Source organism: Denticeps clupeoides, chromosome 12, assembly GCF_900700375.1.
Source record: "Denticeps clupeoides chromosome 12, fDenClu1.1, whole genome shotgun sequence".
NCBI lineage: Eukaryota > Metazoa > Chordata > Actinopteri > Clupeiformes > Denticipitidae > Denticeps > Denticeps clupeoides.
Genome location: NC_041718.1, coordinates 6904261 through 6919816, shown reverse-complemented (window position 1 = coordinate 6919816; position 15556 = coordinate 6904261). Strand labels below are relative to the sequence as shown.

The window sequence follows — 15556 nt, the reverse complement described above, 5'->3', positions numbered from 1 at the left end:
GCCACTGAGCAAAGCACCGTCCCCACACCCTGCTCGCTGGCTGCCTCTCGTGGCTGCCCACTGCTCACCAAGGTGATCGAGTTAAATGCAGAGGAAACATTTCGTTGACAGTCACTTCACTTGTCTATTGTGTAATAAGTAATATATGGATCAGTTCTGGGTTGCAGAGAATGTCTGACATCAGTCAGAGATACACACTCTTCTCTTATGTCAAAACCAAGGTAATTTTCCTGGGCAATTACAGGGGATCTATAAGGAACAGTTCAGTGGAGATGGTATCAGTTGTCCGCGGCAACATTAAATATCAGGCAGGCCTCAGACCGAATGCCAGATATTTAATTACAGAAAAAACAGAAAGGAAACTAATTGAGGTAGATTACAGTAAGTACCATAGCAGTGTGTCCCGATAATTTGACAAATGGAGGCTGTAAAGCCGTGAAGCAGCAAAGAGCTCAGACCATTAGAGTGAAATGATGGGTGATGGGTGTTAAGGGAGATGCGTCATCGGCGGAGAGTCAAGATTACTTAACTCCGTGAATAACAGACCGGTCGAGTGAGTCACACAACACACAAGTCCCTGCACCACGCAAACGCTTACATACTCACGCACACAAGAATGGAAGTGTGCAAAAAAATAAAAAAATACGTATGGACGTATGGGGAGGATGGAAATTCCTCTTCCTGTGTGGTCGTGTCCTTGGGCACTTTGGTGCTGAACTGGTGCCATCTGTTTCCTCTGAACATACACGCACTTATAGGCTTTTCCCTACTAGTCCAAAGGACAAATCAATGGCCCATTCAGCAGACGTGAACGGAAGGTATGTTTTTAAAAGAAATTTGAATAACAAATGTTCCCCATTTATGCAAAAAAAAAAAGACAGAGGGAGTGCCTGCCCTCGCTTTCTCCTCAGATGCACTGCGGAGAATGGTTGGTCTGGGTGACACATAGCTTTTTCCCGATGAGAACTGCCTGTAAAGTGGTGGACGGCACCATAATTAAAGAGTCCCGCTAACAGTACAGACCGCAGAAAAAAAATCCAACCAGCTTCACTTTCTACAGACTCTACAGATTTTCACCCATCATGTCATCACTGTGTCCTCTTTCGGCTTCTGACACAGACCTTTATATATATATATATATATATTAAAAAAAAAAAAAACCTGTGACTGGAAAGAAAACAAGCGTACACATTTCACTAAGATGCTTTAAAAGTCTGACGTGTTTATGAAGCAGATCACAAGAAACTCTACATATGAGAACAAAGGCCTCCATTGTCACTACAGGAAAAACAATACCCTGGGAATCACCACGAGGAAAAATAAATCACTCCGCAGAGCAGAGAAGGTGTGAAGCAGACGAAAGGGACGACATGACGACACGGGGGTACGGGGACAGGTGCACTACTGTCTGACATGACAAAAAGCAGAGTCATGTTATACGCAAACCCTTACAGTCAACTACAGACGTGCACCCAGTCATCATCACATGCATCACCATCGCATCATCACAGCAAGCCACACACACACAGGATGTGCAGAGATTGCTGGTCCTTTTTTTTTTTTTTTTATTTTACACATGTTAAATAATAACTACATACAGTTAAAGGCTCACATACAGTTAAAAAACTGACAATAGAATGCACTCATGTGTTGGAAAGTCATTCCGGCAATGGATTCATTTGCCACGTGACTATATTCAGCGTGAAATGAAATAACGCCACAACATTGTTTTGTTGGTAATATGTATAAATGTTGCTGTGTTTTTCCTGTTTTCCACAGTCAAACTCCACTCCACGTAATATATTACAGGTGAAAACCCTAAACTACAGAGAAAGCTAAGAAAAGCAGTAGTAGATCACGACATCTTGTCTTTTTTCTCATTTCAGCATGTGCTGCATTGTTCTAGAATACAAAAAGAATCATATATATAGAGATTTTTTATATATGCGCTCCACCCTTAAAACAAACACACACACACACACACACACACACACACACACACACACATTTACCTTTCTTAACCTTCTTCTGCAACTTGACAGTGTCTGATGACTTCTTCTTAATATCTGCACGGGCTCTCTTGTACTCTAAAAAGGAGTCAATGGGGTCAACACAATCAATGAGCCTCTCGTATTGCTGATAATAAACCTGCCTTATAATGCATGAACAATTACAGTTAATGGACCCCTGTGTTTAACATTAATGAATAATTGATTCAGGCAAGAGAAATTGGGGTTAAAGGACTGCGACGCTTTGTAATATTTAATGTTAATGAATGGAAGATATTGACATCTGGTCACAGTTCTTGACAATACCTTTGGCATGGTCCTTATCCAGCTGGCCGGCCACCTTCTTCCACTCTTCAATCTTCAGCTCCAGGGGACTTATCAGGTTATCCATGAGGGCTCTGCCAAACATAACCCATGATCACGGAAACATTATGAAATTAGGATCTGTTTTTCTTCAGTGGAATGCTGACCAGTAAATCAAATTCAGTGGTATTTGGGTCAACTGGGCCTCTGCAAATCTATAGCTAAAATCAATATTTACCATACACCAGTTACAAAAGGTGTTCTAAATAGTTCAGCAGCAGCCTTATGTCTTAAATTTGTCAGATCTGGATTTTAATGTAATCATATAGTGAGGGTCATGGATTGGAATTCTGTTCCACTTTAACCAAAATTCTATATTTATTTGCCCTGCCCTTACAGCCCATTAGGGTCAAACCTGACATGACATCTCAAAAAGATATTGTGTTGTAGGATAGATACACATTTCCTTAAATTCTGTATAAACCAAGTTATGATATTTGCAATACTTTCATGTTATTAATAACTGAAGCAAATCTTAATTCCTTTCAGAATGAAATTTATTATTTGCAAACCAGATATGTTTTCTTAACACTAATCACCTAATAACAGTCCGTTTATATGCTGCAATAGGGAAGACTAGTGTGGGGGGGCTCTCTGCCTCACTTCATGCTTTTTCGTGTGTTTTTGGAGTGCCTATGAAACCATTGGGTAAGAGCAGACCGGACTGCATCCAACAAACCATTACCATGGCAATGATGGTGAAGAGCGAGTCTTATGCAGTGTTATGCAAGCAGACAAAAAAATACAAATCTGGGAGGTAATTCTAGGAAAGAGGTTTGGGAGAGAGAGCCTGTATAATAGCAGTTTTACCCCATAGGAACGTTTCTCAGGAAGCAGGGCCTCACTCTATAATTAAAAAATACAGGGAGAAGGACCTCACACACACACACACACACACACACACTTGATTTCTAACAAATTTGTAGATCTATCTATATGTTTGGCTTGATAGCAAATCTGGTCCCGAGATGTCTGTGATGTACACACCCATGTGCAAGGGGTATTAGGAGCGCAGGGGGTGGAAGGACGTAGTGGACAGTGGAAGGAAGTGGGCTTACGTGGTGAAGAGCTTCAGTTTGGTCTCAATACTCCGGTGCCTCATGCACATTCTGGTCAGTGCTGAGCCAATCTCCTTAGTAGCTCCTGAAAAGCAAGAAAGCACAGGTTTCATTCGGAATCCTACTTTGGACAATTTTTTTTAAATTTTTTTTTTAAAGCTAAAGATTATCTTGAGAAACAGAAACAGTTATTAACTGTTTATCAAATGACCCCATTCAGATTTCATCACGGTGCTTGGTGTGACCATTAACTTGCAAATAATAGTTTGCTTGTTTCGAAACTGCTTCAGAGGGTTCTGAACCAAGCCTGTTGCACAAGTGGGAGCTCTGGAAGCATGGCTGTAGTAAATTCAGAAGCGAGATACATTCGTGCACCTCCCCTTTGTCAGCAAAGTTGATTTGAGTTGCTCCTTCACCTCTCAAGGCTTCAGCGCCTTTCAGGGGGATATTTTCTGCGAGTGATTCTTTCGATAAATCAGCCCAGCAGCTTTGAGGCTCTGTCTATATGTCTGGTTTGGTAGCAGACCTGGTCCCGAGATGTCTGTGATGTGCACACCCATGCGCAAGGTGTATTATGAGCGCAAGCATACTGATGGGGAGTCCTGTATCGATAGGATGAGGAAATAGGGTGCAAGAGAGCAGTCAGCCATTCCTATGAGTTCCTGATTTTAAAACTAGACCTTCATGAAATAAACTTCTATTAACCACAGAAGATGAGTGAGTAGTTTTCATATTTTTTATATGTATTTTTTTCTATATGCCCCATGCATTACATCCCAGCCTCTTCTCCCTCAGACAGCAACACTCAGAGCCAGTTGCCAGGGCGACGCAACGACCTTGATGCTCGCACAAACATCTGCATCTCATCTGTGCTCATTTATCTACTAAATAATATCTGCGTGGCAACCCAGGATGTGGAGGGAGGGCCCATGTGTGTGTATGTGTTTGCTCTTTCGTGCTAAAAATACTCGGGCTGTCAGAGGCTTGGCAAAAACCGAGCAAGACAGAAGAACCACAGATCTGTTCAGACCACAAAATGATGCAGCAGACAGAGTCAACGTGGACTCAGCCATGTTTCAGGCCCAAACACATGCACCGCATTACACACCTCCCTCAGGATTCGCATGCTGGTCATCTGCAAATCCGCTGCGTGGGGGTGCTCTGCGCTCTCCCCGCCTCGAGACGTTGCGTAACGGAGCGCGGGCGCCGGCTGCCCGGTCACCCAGTCAACCTGGCCTCCCTCGCAGCGCCGCAGGAATCCAGTTCGCCTACCTGTTCAGCATCTCTCCTCGGCCAAAGATGGATAGCTTAAATGCCAATATCGTTATTCTTGGCCAGTGCTGGACGCTGACGTCTGCGTCAGAGAAACGCACCCACAGCCGACACCACGGGCACACCGAGAACAGCCCGTAGGCGAGATGGTGCTCACCGCACGACCCATTTTGTGGCTTAGATGAAGGCAAGCTTTATGGGCCTTTTTCTTTTCGGCCATTAGCGGACTGGTCCCTAGCCCTACGTCAGCTTCGCTGTGGTTGCTCAGCTTCAACCAATCGCTGGCTCTTAGAAAGGCCGTCTTCAGGACTGAATAAATCGCCGCCTCTGAATACAGATCAATTTCTAAGACACGCAGAAAGGGAGGGAGGGTAGTATGCCTTTGAGGAGGAAGGCGAAGAAGAGCGTGAACCATGGCGGGCTGAGAGAGAGGTGGAGAGGGTGTTGGTAGAGAGAAAATCAAATTCTAAAAGCAAATACAGTCTAAACACAAACCTCAATCGACCCTCCAAATCACGTCTCTGAGTTTGTGTTGAGTGTTATTTTCCAAGACTTAAAAAGACCTCAATTCATTAATCAGACAAGTGTGCTATTAATTATGCGTAGAACAGAAAGATTGGTCACTAACATGATTTTGCCGGTTTGAGCCCAGAGCAGAGAGGATTCGTTTTTTTCCCCATCTGCACTTGCCAAGCAGTCCTAAAGAGGCACTGTCTTTAATCTAATTTCGCTTTCGCTATTCCCACTCAGCCAGTTTCAGCAGATAAAGAGGATGCTCAAGGCAATCAATGTCCAATCCATCATCAGGACTGAACAGACATTTCAGCTGTCTGTGTGAGTGCCATGCATAGAAGGCTGATATCATTATGCCATTCCTTCTGCTATTCCTACTCATGGTGGCTGCTGTTAAATGCACTTTTTGCATTCTATAAAAGCTGTTTAGTTAGATTAGTGGTTGTTAACCTCCTTGGGGCAGTGGTTGCCTAGCGGTTAAGGAAGCGACCCCATAATCAGGAGGGTGCCGGTTCAAATCCCGAAACCCTCCAAGGTGCCACTGAGCAAAGTACCATCACCACACACTGCTCCCCGGACGCCTGTCATAGCTGCCCACTGCTCACCAAGGGTGATGGTTAAAAGCAGAGGACACATTTTGTATGCTGCGCTGCAGTGTTTCACAATGCCAATCACTTCACTTTCAAGTAAAATCCAACTGAGTTCAGCTCCAATAACATTACGGGTAGTTTGGGAGAGACAGGTCATCATTAGTTCCAAGATAGGACTGGGACGAAAGCTGGAAGGGATAATTGCTCAGATTAATGATTTATAAAACCCTGCTCAAATTCGCAGTCACAAGCTGTTTCCTGGATGTTTATAAACTGCTGAATCACTTTCTAAAAAAAAAAAAAAAAAAAAAAACTAAGGAAAAAAAGAATATTCTAAAGTGTCATATTAATTGGAAAAAAAAACGTCACCAAGTGAACAAATCGCCACAAAAACAAACATTAAAAGTGGTCAAATTGTTACAGATTCAAAGGGAGAAGCAAAGATGGAAGCAGTCATGGTTAACTGTCTGCCTAAATAAATTTTTATGCTTTTCACAGGTGTATTAAATATTACTATTTTAAAAGTAGTGATTTTATAAATTTCACACATTGTGTCACGATATACTGAACTGCAGTTCTGCATATCATACCAGCAATATCATATTGGTGTGGTCATACACCCCATGGCCTGACAGGGCAGAGAATTTGTTACGAATAAAAGTGAAAATTAGTGGAGAGAAAATGATCTAGTGGAGTTTCGGTGGAAACAGACCATTCTGACATGGAATCCAAATGAAGGACTTCAATTTCTATTCCAAAAGGGAGCAAAGTAAAGAGACGGACATTCCCCAGAAGATTGTATGTGAACTGAACTGCTCTAGTGAGATCAACTAAGATAGCATAGGTTACGTCAATTAAAATAAAAAATACAGTCTTTTTGTTATAAATAAATAAACAAACAAATAAATAATTACATGACCATATAAGGTTTCTGGTCAGAAAATCCATTATTCAGTTTCTCTACAGGAAGGCTGTCAGATTTACATGAGTTTTCATGCTCATAAGCTATTCAGTGATTGTGCACTCCCATCAGAATGGAAACTGGACCAGCCATGCAGCGACATGATTAATTCTTTGATTTGTCCTCAAAATAATCACACACAAAAGGTCTAAAGTGAGCACAGGGAGTGTTTGGTGTACAATATACTAGTTTGTGTGTGTGTGTCAATACAGGATAAAACATGTTTGATTTGCCCACACACCGAGTGCCCATCCCAGGAAAGGTGATATCCTGCGCAGCGCTCTGGACTGGTACAACCACACCCAGTGATTCACAAAGCACTCCTTCCTCCCATCCATCAGTTCATCGTTTCCTTTTTCCTCATTCCGCCAATCCATGCATGAATCAGTGATTTCTCAAGTAGGCAGCCCAGGGGAGCGGGTAAGCAAGGATTCACCACAACCCTTCTTACTTCAAATCACATCTCAGCTGCAGCATCAACAGTGAAACAAGCCTGGTCCTGCCACCCTGCTCTCATCTACACACTCCTCCAGAGGCCGCTCCTTTTCACAATGTGTGTGGGGGTGGGGGGCTGTCTATGATGAAACGTTAATGTTTCGGAAGAAAACTTTTTTTCTTTACGTGTGTGTGTGTGTGTGAGTCCTGTGAAGTGACGCACATCACAGGGTCCTATAATTACCTACTCATTAGACGTTTTTTTCTATTCAGAGTCAGTCATTTGACCTTTAAGGGTGGGACCTACTTAATGTAAGTGGTGTTACCGGTCAGGTTTGATGTTCTTAAACGCATACACACACACATACACACACACACAGTTAATGCAAGGATCAGACTATATGTTGCTAACTCATTTACAGTGTCGGTAGCCATTATGAATGGCAACTTGATCCCTAATGACATCCCAATGAAAAGTCTATCATGAGACACATTTTCTAACCTAGCTTGACACTCTTTGGTGTGTGCTTTTGATTCTCATGACTAAAAATGTCTTGACAAGAACGTGAATGACTGGTTATGGACAGTTTTGAAGAGCTGCCAGCCTACAAACCAAGAGATTGTGACACTGTGCTTGCCTAATTTGACACGATAAAAGACAATAACATTGTCAGTGTAAGTCTCTCAGCTATGAAACTAACAAACCTGTAATATGTGGTTTTATTGTTCCTTACATGTGAACGTATTATCAGGATTACATCCAGTATGGTTCACAATTCTGTCAATCAAAACACAAAACACATAGGAGTTTAATTAAACACATTCTGTGATTTTAATCCAGACTATGAATGTAATCCTCAACTGTCTTTTCTCCAAGCCTAACAAGTGAGAAAAAAAGGAGAGAGGAGCCAGACGAGATACACTTATCCACTTGTGTGCCCGTCACATCTCACCAAGTCATCAGTATCTGATCAGCCCAGCAGTTATCGCAAGGACTACCAGAGGCACAAGAAAGAAAGCACTGAGGACCTGAAGGAAAAAAAAGAAAAAAGCCAAACATGGAGTAGCACCATCCTACCTCACAGCCCTTATTACACCTCGTATACTCCGAGCCTCCAGTACTGCTCGCCCTCCAACTCTGAAGGTAAAAGGCAGACACTCATCTAGACTCTTCTCTGTCTTGGCCCCTCGGTGGTGGAATGAACTTCCCCTCGAGGTCAGAACAGCTCAGTCACTGAAAAATGACAGCTGCAATTTTCATTATAATCAATTCTGGATAGTAGTGCATTGATTATATAGCACCACATCTACATATATTACCGTGTATTGTCTTTCATCTCTATTTTGGATTCTCAAAGCAAAGTTAAAAAACAAGGGGAAAAAATGGTCAAGAACCCAATTTATCCCAGAACAATGGCTTCTTCACCATCATTCTGCTGAAACTTGACCCCTCCCCCCCTCCCCCTCCAACTGCTACGCTTATTAAACAATGGCAACCATTGTTTAACCAGGGGGAAAACTGGACTATATGTCTGAGGATATCCGACTGCATTTTAAAATGCTTCCCATGCCTGCTGTTGTAAAGCACCATCTTGTATTTCCACATAAAGGTCTAATTGACGAGGAGAAATGCCCGGGCAGTGAAGTACAGGGAAACTGGGTTCAATCCAGACCTTGCACCATGAGCAAAAAAAAAAAAAAAACTACTTCTGACGATCACCTAGCCTGGCTAACTATGAATGGTCAAAGCCAGGATTTGTTCTCCCAGCAATAACCATGCCCCTTTCTTTTTATAAATTTGTTTTAACAAAAAAAATAAAAAATGCTTTATGCTTCACAGACATAATTTCAGCATCACACTGTCAGGAGAAGTGTTATATCACAAAATGATTAATATAAATAATATACATGATGTTGATGTAATAAACTGTGGCAGCTGGTAGAAACTGGATTTAATAATGACAATGTCATATTATGTTTACATAATATGACATTGATATACTGGGAACTCAATATTCAAAACAATAAATAGCTGGAATATAGAATATTTACTCCAATATTTCTATATACATAACATGGACTAATACATCAGTTACTGGCCAAACAAATGAAAACATACTGGAATGACATTAGAATCATCTTTAAAATCCGGATAAAGACAGACACCACTGTTTTAACATTTGTGCCATACAGAGCTGACTGGGGGAAATGGACCTTTCAAATCAAGCCTATACTGCGCAACCAGAAAAATTACAGAGAGGAACTTTGAGATCATCCATACTGGGATTTCAGGTCCATTTTAGGATGTCTTCTAATAATGTACGTCCCTGCTCAATTCAGTGTAATTTGTCTGTGTTGGCTCGGGGACCTGGCAGATGTGGGACAGCGCCGAGAGGCGCGGTCAGAGGCTCTGACCTGGTTTAAGTTGACACGGCTTTGACTTTGTTTCCGAAAGGATTCAAATCAATAGTGTAATTAATTAATTAAAGGAATAATCACATTAACTTGGTATTCCACTGCTGCACAGCGATTTATAAAGAGCAGCTAGAACACAGATACACATGTTGGACACGGCAGACTACTTGCCCAGGTGTGTAAATTCTAAACTACTGAAACGGAGGAGGAAATTTGGAATTTGTAGGGGTTGCTCAGTAAATTTCCACTAATCCTCAATTTGCTACTACCACCAATATACATTAGCTGATATTGTAATATGGGTGGCTCCAGTTTGGCCTTCGGCCTGCGGGTCCCAGGTCCCTAGGGCCGCTAATTTGTCCACCTCTGATATGGCTGGATATGAGTGCGGTATTTAGGCCGCTTTGAGCAGAAGGACCGATATGATTTCACACAAATTACTGGAACTCCACAGAAAATGGGTTTGGACACCACCGGTCCAGCATCCGCTGGCACTCATAGCAGCAGCTGCCTTAAACCTGCTGAGACCCTTCCAGCCGTCTGTTTAGTCCACCAGCTCCCATTATGCCATTGCTCAAGGTACTCAATCTCATTGGCTAATTCTTCACTAATGAAGATCTGCTCTGCTCAGATTATTAGGACCGTTTCAATAATCTTCTGAACACACGAGAACAGAATGTGGGTAGACAGACAGAAATGCAAGATGTGCATGTGTGCACACACACACACACACACACACACACACACACACACACACGGAAATGACACAGTCAACAGCAGATTAGAGGGGGTAAAGTAGAAGAGCTCTCTGGGCCCCCGCTGAGTCTAAATCTAGATCACCCACAGGCTGTGCTGCTACCAGAGCGCCACTCCTACCCAGAGTTCACCTGGGTTCCTCTGTGACGGTATCCGAATCCCTCCCCCTGCCATATGATACAAGCGGGCCTAGGGGCGTGCAGCCTGTCTGTGGTTGAACTTGTTCACAAAACGATTTTTCGCTCAGAACCGTTGTTCAGACTTGTTTTACATCCCCTGTCAACGGAACACCTCGCAAAATCCCCAACCAAAATGGCCGTGTTTGAGGCATGCAGTGCTGGATAAGGCAGGGAAAGGTGAATGGGGAAACAGGAAAACACCGGGCCCTGGCAGGTGCAGCACTCTGTTACCCAGCAGCCCGATGTGAGCATCAGAAATGTCCCGTGTGACCTTCAGCAGGTTAATGAAACGCAAATAAAATGAGTGAGAGCTAGCCAAGCTCTGGCAAAGAGCTGACAACCAACCCCAAAATGATCACAAAAACAACCATTTCCAGTGCAGCTACAAATAACGTACAAACTTAAGTTGAAATGTGTAATTACTACACTGTGCACAAGATTTATTACACAAAAACACAGCTTTCCAGATCAAGGTCACAGGGAACCTGGAATAATGTATAATAAAAAAAAAAATGTATTCTCAGAAACTAATTGATACAAAGACTTGGTATCAAACTTGATATTAATTAGCAATACTTAAATTCCAACTTTGCATCTGACTGTTTTCGTAAATCGCCATCAAACTACAAAAATTTTAATCAGGCGTTGCAGCGGGCAGCCTGTCCCCCGGCTACCAGGAGGGCCGAATGTTCACATGAGAGACATGTAAATTCTGCAGCACTAAGTATTTCAGATGAACGGGGGAAACCAAAGCTGCGAGCAGCAGGACAAATATAGCAAATCAGAGTTTTGAGAGGAGAGTAAAGTTGTTGTTCAAACATAATATGAATACGTATTATAGTTAACTAAGTAAGTTAACTATAAGAGTGTCTGTGTTTTCGCTTCTCTCTCTGCATTTTATAATTATGTAATTGCACAACGCACATATATTTTTTTGAGTTTCTTTTAGAACCGATGTGTTTCTATTAGATTTAATTTCGATTAGCACATATTAAAGGGTGCCTTTACTTGTTCAGTTCTGCTCATCTCCCAAATCCTTTGATAAACATGGGCACTGGCCATTTGCATTGATAAGAAAAGAGAGCACCATTAAATGACTTGCCTAAATACGAAGACTCGGGATATGTAATCTACCATCTTTTTAGACCTAGGATGGTCATGCGTGGGCAGCCAAGATTAGGACAAAAGTAACTAGTATATATAAAATGTTTTCAGGCTTTTGAATGATGTAGAGGAAGGATGAAGGTCACCAGTCAGTGGGTCCACGGAAGGCAGGAAACTCACTGAGGCTCTGGATTAGAGACAAACTTCCTGTGTTTTACAGGTTTAAAGGTTTCTTCCTACGAGTTCAATAACACACACACACACACACACACACACACACACACACACACACACACACACACCAGCAGGGCATCTAAGAATCATTGAGGAAGAAAGAACAGTGTGAACAGCTACTTCATATAAAGTGTGTATTTAAGTGTATGTGTGAGTAAGCATCTCCAAAAAGAGAAGGGTGTGTCATGCTTTCAAGAGTTCCCCTGCTCCACCCCAAAACACACCAGGTCTCCTACTCGCTAAATAAAAAATGGAGGGTCTCAAGGGGTGGAAAAAAACGCTCCACGAGGCCAATCCTTGGGGAACTCCAACCACGGAGTTCAAACCACATCTGCCCAGACTGGAATTGCTGCTTCACACTAACCTCCGTACAGAGTCTGGAACCAAGAAAGCACCTTCCTCAAGGCTGAACAATGAGCTCGCAGACAAGAATAACACTTCCCCATGGAAACGGAGCTTCCTGAAGTGCCAAGGCACAGTGCACCCAACACCTCCCTCCCAAAGCTGTTCACAAATCACTCATAGTTCCCCGAGAACACAGTGCTTCTCAAATCAAAAATCCAGAAGAGAACGAACACTGATGCAAAAAAAGCTAGATGCAATAAACTAGTCAACCTCCCCAAAACCATAGCAACGGTACAGTGACTATTGATATTTGAGCCACGCTTTCATGGCATAGATGAGCTTTGAGTGATCGCGTAAGAAGCTTATTAATGCAGTATATCAGAAATGACATCAGCAACACCATTCACCAACCACAAATGTTTCGCGCAGACGTGTCGGTGTTTTTGTGAATAATAAAAATAATAATAATTCCCCTTTCGACGACACAAGGGGAAAAATTCCAGATCAGACCGTCTGAGCTGCCGCTCTCTGAACGGCAGAGCAGAATGGCCAAAGCTCACTTTACTGAAGAGATTGTTAAGATCACCTTTTCTTCCATTCCCGCTATGTGTGTGTTTGTTTCGAAGGGGCAGAAAGAAAACTCGATGGGTCGAGCAACTCACTGACACTGATGTTTTCTGGATTTTTTTTTTTTTTTTTTTATGGCACGCACAGACACATGCACAGTCCCTCTGAGAGACAGAGAGAAGCCTGATCAGTGAGCGTGTGTCCTCCAGCATCTGGTCAGCAGCTCTGGATGCGTGGTAGCCCTTCCATATGATCCCGGGTGAGCAGTCGCTGGCCTCCGGGCCAAGGACAAGATCAAAGCTGCTGTGAGCTCCATGTTCCGGCCACACGATTACAGTGTGTAAATTACGGCTCCAGGCACAGTTTGGTTAATTATTTTGGAAATGACAGCTTCAATACAACTGCTTTCTATACAAATGATAGAGCATTGAAAAGTGCTGCTCCTTAAAATTCAACCAAGGCACATTACAAATAATTTTGCTGTTAATAATAAAATTAAAATAATACAACCCCCTCCCCCTTCATCTGAAAACCTGCACAATAACAGTATTTTCCTCAGCAGTGGTGACCTAGCGGTTAAGGAAGCGGCCCCGTAAGCAGAAGGTTGCCTGTTCAAATCCCGATCTGCCAAGTTACCACTGAGGTGCCACTGAGCAAAGTACCGTCTGCACACACTGCTCCACGGGCGCCTGTTATGGCTGCCTACTGCTCACCAAGGGTGATGGTTAAAAGCAGAGGACACATTTCGTTGTGTCACTTTATGCTGTGCTGCAGTGTTTCACAATGACAATCACTTCACTTTCAATTGGCATGGTCTCACCAGGCCGTTTACGTCACATCCGGTCTTCAAATGAATCCTCTGAATGAATGGAGACATACCCTCAGAGAACAAAAACAGGGTCAATGACACTGTTGACCTGTAATAACACCCCCGAACAGAGTATGACAGGTCAGCATGCAACACAAAGGCGATGGCTGATTAAAGCTCAATCCATACTCATTATTCAGCACTCCCAGGAAAACCACATCCCCGTTTGTCAGCACATGTTGACCAATCACATCCGTTCTTGCATGGACACACCCCAGGGTCTGCTGTTGGTCAATATTAAAGTGTGATCCAAAATTGTGCAAAAAAAAAAAAAAAAAAAAAAAAAAAAAAAAAAAGACTTTTAGTAATTCCACACCTTACGCTGAAAGTTTATTTCTTTCTGAAGCAGAAATGTTCTACATTTGCAATGGACCAATTCATCCATCGACACATGGTGAAGAGCACAGAAGCTATGCACTTGTCATACCTCAAGACCAGGATACAAGGTGCCGAGTGTCGGCTGAAAGGTCCCTTGCCCTCACCCACAAACTAAACAAACCTCTGCCCACACAGCTTAGTGCTGGTACAAAGGCGGCCAGTGTTCCCCGAGCACAAGAGCCTACACTCATACCAGCTCGACGTAGGTCAATACCCACCAGGATACAAGCATGTTGTGTGCTTCTGTACTTTTTCCATTTCTGTAGAATCGCTGTACTGCATTCTACTGTGAATTTGTAGAAAGTGGTAGAAAAAATACGAGTCAAGCAATGACTCAGCAAATCAATAATTTGACAACATCTTGTCCCCTTTAATATAGAAGATAAATTGAACACTTAGAGGTCCTTATGAATGAAAAAGAATTTCACAGACATGCATTAAAAACAGAAAAAACCGAACTGTCCGGCCCATTTGAGCAGAAGGACCGATTTAATAATACTATTTCACACAAATTTCTGGAACCGAACGGTCTGTATGCATGGTCTAAGGGAAGAAATGGCCTTGCGGTTTATCCGTTAGTAAGTGTATCAGGCTGAAGAAGTATTGGGGGAGCGTGGAGAGAAAGCGGCAAATCATTGAAGAAAAACCTTGGTACGGACCACTGCACCCCTAGCAGGATCCTATACTGGATCCTTTAGCTTGTATTATAGGATTTTTTCATGGTTTTGGGACTCCAGTGAATTTAAACCAACCAGGCACAAGTAAAATTGGTTTAAGCCTAGTGGTAAAGTACCAAGTCATGAAAAACCTCCTCTTACTCAGATCCATGTAAAATCAAAAAATGGCTCAGAAAATCATATAAATTGCACTTTATTTGTGAAACATTCAGACCTGCCATAAGCAGCACAGTGGTCAAAATTAAAAAGTTTTATTACAAAATGCTTCGTCTGCTTCATCCTTGGTCTGCTGAAACACAGGAGGTAGTGGTACACATAGTAAAAACATGTTTACTGTCTTTAAGTAACAGGCCTTATTTCTTCCTCCTATGTTCCCCTCACGCTGGCATTGCACAGAAGGTAAGCAAATCTTACACAATGCCCCACGGCAACCAGTCAGGAGTTCCATGTTGCATTATCTAGCACTTCAAGTAACTGATTACACAGACTGTGAAGAATTTCAACAGAAATATACATAGTGTTGCATTCCACACACACACACACACACACACACACACACACACACACAGAAGAGACATTTCCCTGCAGAGCTTGATTAGGGTGAATGGGATTCATTCCCTCCATGCTGATTTTTGTTGGCATGACTAGATTCTGATTTTACCCAGACAACACGCCGCAGGGAGAAAGTAGTCTGAGGAGAACGCACCAGGAAGTGGCATTCACCAGGGTCACAGAGCGCCTACCAACCATAATTAGTTACAAATCATCAGAAATAACATGGGATTTGTAAGTGTACAGAGGGCATGGAAATAATATTGCTTTCCCACAACCA

General features: G+C 42.6%; 1 protein-coding gene across 3 annotated transcripts in view; it reads right to left on the bottom strand.

The window, feature by feature from the left end:
* mtss1 (MTSS I-BAR domain containing 1) overlaps nt 1-15556 on the bottom strand; it is a 52894-nt gene that overhangs the window by 20360 nt on the left and 16978 nt on the right. For all 3 annotated transcript variants that reach the window (XM_028998370.1, XM_028998371.1, XM_028998372.1), the window contains exons 4-6: nt 3431-3515; nt 2316-2407; nt 2013-2087 (exon numbers count right to left, since the gene is read on the bottom strand). In XM_028998370.1, the coding sequence (XP_028854203.1) occupies nt 2013-2087; nt 2316-2407; nt 3431-3515 (252 nt within the window). The remainder of the gene's footprint in view (nt 1-2012; nt 2088-2315; nt 2408-3430; nt 3516-15556) is intronic.